The 7,151-nt window shown below is 48.6% G+C and overlaps 1 protein-coding gene across 12 annotated transcripts in view; it reads right to left on the bottom strand.

Moving 5' to 3' along the window:
- Positions 1-1,778: 1,778 nt before the first annotated feature.
- Positions 1,779-7,151, bottom strand: part of STAT3 (signal transducer and activator of transcription 3) — an 82,785-nt gene continuing 77,412 nt past the window's right edge. For 7 of the 12 annotated variants that reach the window (XM_008012637.3, XM_037993173.2, XM_008012636.3 and 4 more), the window contains exons 22-24: positions 4,443-4,485; positions 4,050-4,162; positions 1,779-2,749 (exon numbers count right to left, since the gene is read on the bottom strand). In XM_008012637.3, the coding sequence (XP_008010828.3) occupies positions 2,694-2,749; positions 4,050-4,162; positions 4,443-4,485 (212 nt within the window). In that variant the 3' untranslated portion in view covers positions 1,779-2,693. The remainder of the gene's footprint in view (positions 2,750-4,049; positions 4,163-4,442; positions 4,486-7,151) is intronic. The other 5 variants (XM_008012647.3, XM_037993174.2, XM_008012640.3 and 2 more) reach the window with 1 other exon arrangement.

Raw genomic sequence — 7,151 nt, 5'->3', positions numbered from 1 at the left:
TCTAGGGGGTAGGAGGGGGCCGGGGAGGGAGGCCTCCACTCTTACACCTTTCTGCCGTTGGACTATTGACCTCCTGCTCCTCCAGGCACCCGTTACCTCCGGGCTGGTGGCTAACATAAGGGGGTGGGGTGGGGGACTAAGGCAACCACCTCCTCTCAAGACCCTTTCCGGCCCCCATCCCAGGCCCCGCCTGTGTGTGAGGCCTCCTCAGAACTTAGGCAGGGGAAAAGGAAGCCTCCACCAGCCAGACAGAGCTGCCATGCTATCAGACAGTTCCTACATAACGTTTATTTCTGGAAGTTAAAGTAGATACAGCAATATACCAAAAAAAAAAAAAAAAAAAAGACAAAAACCCCACAATAATATAAATTTTTACACTATGAAGTACACATTGGAATTTGAATGCAGTGGCCAGGACAGCAGCTTATAAACCACCTTATAGGTAGGTAAGCAACCCACGGGATTCCCTCAGCTGGGCTGGGGACGGGCAGGGGGCAGTGGACAGGAAGCGGGCAGAGCCTGAGGACCCTGTTCTTTAAGGGGCCAGAACAAGGCTCAGCTCCTCTCAGAACTTTTGCTACAATCAGAGTTAAGACCAGATACACATGCTACCTAAGGCCATGAACTTGACAATATCTGCTCCAGAGAAGCCCGAACCCTTTCCCGAGGTCCCTATGATTTAAACCCAATGGTAAGCCCAAGACTCACCTTCCTAAATATTCTCTGTTTATCACTTAAGCTTATTATGTACTGAAGAGTGTTGCTGGAGAAGCGAGAGCTCTGCAAGACACAGCAACTGTCTCCAGGCAGGAGGACTGGGGCGAACCCGGTTCATCTTAGAGAAGGTCCTCTCCCACTTAATTCAGAGACCAGCTAATTTGATCTAACAATCAGAATTCCACAGAAACTCTGATCAGCTGAGGCAAGGTGGTTTTGAGTCGCCAAATTTGGCCACGCCTCTGGGTCAGAGGCAGCCCACCCAGCACGTGCTAGGTGTTCCCGTATGCACAGGAGAGGCAAGCTAGCTGGCCAAGGCGGGCAGACGGGGAGGCCCTCTACCTGTTCCGCCTCACCTGTGGGGCCCCAGCAGGGAGGAGTCACCAGCCTCAGAGGGAGGCCAGCTATAACCCTCATACGAGGGCAGACTCAAGTTTATCAGTAAGCCTTTGCCCTGCATGAACTGAATGAAGACGCCATTACAAGTGCCGCTGGAAATCACCAAGAAACTGGGCTAAGAACCATATTCCCTGAGCTCAACCAGACACATCGCTGGGGCCCCATAGTCTGCATCATGTCCAACTTGTAACTTTCTCCCCCTCTTCTTCCATGAGGTCCTGAGACCAGGATTCCTAAAACAAACAGGACGAGGGACCTTCAGACATGGGAGGAGACATGCCACTACCAGGGTCAGGGGAACTGGGGTCGGGAGGGCGGGGCAAGAAGAAAGCACAAATCAGAAGTATCCCAGCCCTGATAAGGCACCCACAGAAACAACCTAGCCTCTGAAACAGCAGATCAAGTCCAGGGAGAAAGGGAGTCAAGGTTGTAAGCACCCTCTGCCCAGCCTTACCCACTAAAAGACCAATACATTACAAAGGAAAATAAAAGTCTATTTATAAAAAAAAGTCTAAAATGCTTAGATTCTCCTTAAACTTTCCTATTTCAACACCAAAGGCCAGGCTGCAGCTTCAGATGTCTTTTAAGGGTTTGACCTGAAGCCTGTTTCAGGGGTTATATAAATTATCAACCTGAAGGAAGCTGAATGCTTAAAGCACCAAGGAGGCTGTTAACTGAAGTTTCTTTCTTTTTTTTTTTTTTTTTGAGATGGAGTCTCACACTGTTGCCTGAGTTGGAGTGCAGTGGTGTGATTTTGGCTCACTGCAACCTCCGCCGCCTCTTGGGTTCACGCCATTCTCCTGCCTCAGCCTCCCGAGTAGCTGGGACTACAGGCACCCGCCACCACGCCCGGCTAACTTTTTGTACTGTTAGTAGAGACGAGGTTTCACCATGTTAGCCAGGACAGTCTTGATCTCCTAACCTCATGATCCACCCACCTCGGCCTCCCAAAGTGCTGGGATTACAGGCGTGAGCCACTGCGCCCAGCTGCTGAAGTTTCTTAAATACAGAAAGGCTATGCTGAAACAGTGTTTTTTGCCCTTTAATTGTTCTTATTTCTTAATTTAAAAAGAAACCTAGGGCTTAGATAGTCCTATCTTCTATTTGGATGTCAGCAAGGTTAAAAAGTGCAATGCCAGGAGTATGTAGCTACAGGTGGCCTGTGGCATTTGCTTACAGAAATAGGCAGAAGGATGCCGCGGGCACCAGGAGGCACTTGTCTAAGAACAACAACAACAATAACAAAAAGCTGCTGAGAAAGGAGGGCAGGGGAACAAAACAACACAAGACATTTCCTTTTTCTCCCTCTAGCCACCCCCCGCCACATCCCCGATCACGGGTCTCAGAGAACACATCCTTACTTGCATTTAGATAAAAGCAGATCACCCACATTCACTCATTTCTCTATTTTTAAAAGTGCCCAGATTGCTCAAAGATAGCAGAAGTAGGAGATTAAAAAAAATCTGGAACCACAAAGTTAGTAGTTTCAGATGATCTGGGGTTTGGCTGTGTGAGGGGTGGCGGAACACAGGTAGGCGCCTCAGTCGTATCTTTCTGCAGCTTCCGTTCTCAGCTCCTCACATGGGGGAGGTAGCACACTCCGAGGTCAACTCCATGTCAAAGGTGAGGGACTCTGGAGGGACAGACAGGGAAAACTAGTTCAGCTGTCCACCCTCTGCAACTGGCAGGCCACGCCCCCAGCCCTTCAGAGGATAGGACCCAGGCTACAACTGCTATCCAATCTCCTGTCCCTTAGGGCCCAGGGATGGTCAGAAAAGCCAGATTTACTCTCCTCCCTAGAGGACCCTGCCTCTGGAAGGGCCCTTTCTCCTTCCTCCCTTAACCGATTCCCAGATCTCCACGTTTACAGAAGATCTAAGGCTGCCCTTAGATCTTCTGCCCTTGATCTACTGTTTAATTCAGGAGCCCCGAGACACATGTGGCCACCAAGCATTTGAGATTTGGTTTGTCCAAACTGGGCTGTGCTGTGGCTGTCAAAAGCCCACTGGCTTTTAAAGACTTAATATGAAAAAAAGAGTAAAAAAAAGGTCTCAACTTTTTCTTTTCTTTTAGTTTAGTTTTGTTGTTTTGAAATGGAGTCTCACTCTGTCACCCAGGCTGGAGTGCAGTGGCACGATCTCAGCTCACTGCAACCTCCACTTCCCAGGCTCAAGCGATCCTCCTACCTCAGCCTCCCAAGTAGCTGGGATTACAGGCATGCGCCACCACGCCCAGCTAATTTTTGTATTTTTAGTAGATATGGGGTTTCCCCATGTTGGCCAGGCTGGTCTCGAACTCCTGACCTCAAGTCATCCACCCGCCTCAGTCACCCAAAGTGCTGGGATTACAAGCGTGAGCCACCCACCCAGCCTCAACTTTTTCTGAAATGTTAAAATTTTTTTTTTTTTTTGGAGACAGAGTCTCGCTGTCACCCAGGTTGGAGTGCAGTGGCGTGATCTCAGCTCACTGCAAGCTCTGCCTCCAGGGTTCACGCCATTCTCCTGCCTCAGCCTCCCAAGTAGCTGGGATTACAGGTGCCCGCGACCGCGCCTGGCTAATTTTTTGTATTTTTAGTAGAGATGGGGTTTCACCATGGTCTCAATCTCCTGACCTCGTGATCCACCTGCCTCGGCCTCCCAAAGTGCTGGGATTACAGGCGTGAGCCACCAAGCCTGGCCTGAAATGTTAAATTGACAGTATGTTGGATTTACTGGGTTAAATAAAATATACTGTAAAAATTAACTTCGTCTATTTCCAGTGTGGCTGCTAGATTTATACCCGCACGTGGCATTCATACCATTTCTTTTGGAAAGCAATGCTCTAGAACCTCCTACCATTCCTAGTGACCAGCTCTCGGTGTGTACATGTGAGAGCATCATACAGAGGGGACCAACTTCCCTTATAGGGACAAAGTCTGTCAACCAAATACTCACCAAACTGCCCTCCTGCTGAGGGTTCAGCACCTTCACCATTATTTCCAAACTGCATCAATGAATCTAAAGTGCGGGGGGACATCGGCAGGTCAATGGTATTGCTGCAGGTCGTTCTGTAGGAAATGGGGGGCAGCAGGAGGGGAAACGGGGGGTTGACAAGACACAATGGAAAAAAAAAAAAGAACAAAACACACACACACAAGCCATCAAACTCTGGTCTCCAACAGAAAAATAAAAGCTCAAGCTTTTTAAACACACAAGGTCACTGTGAGTACTAAACATAGCCCAGGGGCTTCCGACCCTTGGCAGATTAACTCTCACCCAGTGTCCTACTCCCAGGGATAACTGAGGATATTAGAAGTGAAGGCAAAATTGGGAAAGGAAGCCACTTACGGTGTCACACAGATAAACTTGGTCTTCAGGTATGGGGCGGCGCCTGGGAAGAAGAAAACCAGTTTTCTTACTGACTGTGACTTCGTATTCAGTAAGCAGAGTCGGAGGAAGCCATCTGCCTCAGCTGAACTGGTTTGAAACTCACTCCATCCTCACGCCAAGATTGTCTGGAAAGCTCCATCCGCCCCTCAGCGTTGCCCGCCCTCATCTATATTATTTGATGTCCTAGGCACTAGCAGCTTTGAACCTCAGTTCTTTGCACAAAGCTGTCCTGAGCTGCAGAGACTTTTCAGCATAACCCTTTTCCACCTGAGCCTAGACTAATGCCAACCTTGTGTCCATTATTTCCCTAGATTATGTAAAAGTTTAACAGCCTCCATGTAGTCTAAGGATTCTATTCTAGCCTGGTCATCTCTCTTAGATAACTTCTCTGAATGCAGGAACCAAGCCCGCGTAGTCTGCATGGTGTACCAACATCACCGAGTCTTTAAAGAACACAGAGACTGCTAATGCTTGTGGTTCCAAAGCCAAAGGTTGTATCTCCTATTCCCACCAGCACTAATCTGGCCTCTACCACATTTTTGGATGAGGGCATAAGTAACTTCCTAGTTGGATAAATACATCAATCAGGAAGCACCAAAGAGAATATGACTTTGTAGGGCAGTACAATTGCTTCAACTAGACCGGAGACCTGGGTCCAGGTACATCTTCAATAGCTAAGAGACCTGGAGCAAGGCATGGTCTCTCTCCTTTGTTGTTGTTGTTGTTGTTGTTGTTGTTTTGAGACAGAGTCTCACTCTGTTGCCCAGGCTCAAGTGCAGTGGCACAATCTCGGCTCACCGCAACCTCCTGCTCCGGGGAGGGTCAAAGCCATTCTCCTGCCTTAGGCTCCCAAGCAGCTGGGACTACAGGTGGCACCACCATGTCCGGCTAATTTTTGTCTTTTTTTTGAGATGGAGTCTTGCTCTGTCACCCAGGCTGGAGTGCAGTAGCGCCATCTCGGCTCTCTACAACCTCTGCCTCCAGGGTTCAAGTGATTCTCCTTCATCAGCCTCCTGAGTAGCTGGGATTACAGGCATCCGCCACCACGCCTGGCTAATGTTTTTTTTTTGTAATTTTGGTAGAGACGAGGTTTCACCATGTTGACCAGGCTGGTCTTGAACTCCTGACCTCAGGTGATCCGTCCGCCTCACCCTCCAAAGAGCTGGGATTACAGGCATGAGCCACCACGCCCGGCTTAATTATTGTATTTTTAGTAGAGATGAGGTTTCTCCATGTTGGCCATGCTGGTCTCAAACTCCTGACCTCAAGTGATCCGCCCACCTCAGCCTACCAAAGTGCTGGGATTACAGGTATGAGCTATCATGTCCCGGCCTTGGCCACAACACCCAGCCCATGTTCTCTTTTATGTATAAAATAAGATGGAGGGGGAAGAAAAGGTTCCAATTTTCTATGAGCTTTGTCATTTATAATTCTTGTTCTACAGTTAGAAATGCAATGACGGGAATAAAATGAATTTAAGATGCTGAATGCTTACACCAAGAGGTCAAGGAACCTTGGGGATACTGACATGAAATCTGGGGAATTCAGATGAACAAACCATTGAGAAGGCATGGGGCAGGGTGGGGTGGGCTGAGAACAGCACAGTCATAAAACATGAGGCTTAGAGAGAACCTGAGGGATCAGAAAGCATGATGACCATGTGAAAGAGGGCACTGCAGAGTGGCTCTTGGGCCGCCATCTGAGTTTACTTTCGGCCAAGAAACTGATCAATTCAGTGCAGAATTCAAAGGAGCTACTGAGGCTGGGCTCCAGTGTTTTATAAATGCAACCGTTTTGGCCTAGCCCTTAGGGAGCTGACACCCTAGACAGAAAAGGATTTAATTTTCCAGCAATCAAGATAGCTGAGGCCGGGCACAGTGGCTAATGTCTGTAATCCCTGCACTTTGGGAGGCTGAGGCAGGTGGATCACCTGAGGCCAGGAGTTCAAGATCAGACTTGCCAACATGGCGAAACCCTGTCTTTAATGAAAATACAAAAAGTAGTTGGGCGTGGTGGCATGTCTGTAATCCCAGCTACTCGGGAGGCTGAGGCAGGAGAATCACTGGAACCTGGGAGGCAGAGGCTGCAGTAAGGTGAGATCGCACCACTGCACTCCAGCCTGGGAGACAGAGTGAGACTGTTAAAACAAAACAAAAACAAAAACAAGGCTGGACACTGTGGCTCACGCCTATAATCCCAGCACTTTGGGAGGCCCAGGTGGGAAGGTCACTTGAGGTCAGGAGTTCAAGACCAGCCTGGCCAACATGTGAAGCCCTGTCTCTACTAAAAATCCAAAAATCAGCCAGGCATGGTGGCACATGTCTGTAATCCCAGCTACTCAGGAGGCTGAGGCATGAGAATCTCTTGAACCCGGGAGGCAGAGGTTGCGATGAACCCAGATCACGCCACTGCACTCCAGCCTGGGCGATAGAGTGAGACTCAGTCTCAGAAAACAAAAAAAAAAAAGCTGAGAAAAATGGCTTCATGTGTGGCTGTGTACAAGGTTGTAAACATACTTTATCTAATTTGTAAGTGGCTCGGAAACTCTCCCTCAAGCCATAAGGAAATGCTGTGTGGGCTTCCAGTAGAGAAGGAAGAGAGAAGAGTCTTGGGACGATAATCTAACCTTGAGACTCTCATACCATAATACTCTTATGATGGAAATAG

The sequence above is a fragment of the Chlorocebus sabaeus genome, chromosome 16 (assembly GCF_047675955.1).
Source record: "Chlorocebus sabaeus isolate Y175 chromosome 16, mChlSab1.0.hap1, whole genome shotgun sequence".
NCBI lineage: Eukaryota > Metazoa > Chordata > Mammalia > Primates > Cercopithecidae > Chlorocebus > Chlorocebus sabaeus.
Note: the sequence above shows the minus strand (reverse complement) of the source record. Positions and strands in the feature narration are given on the sequence as shown.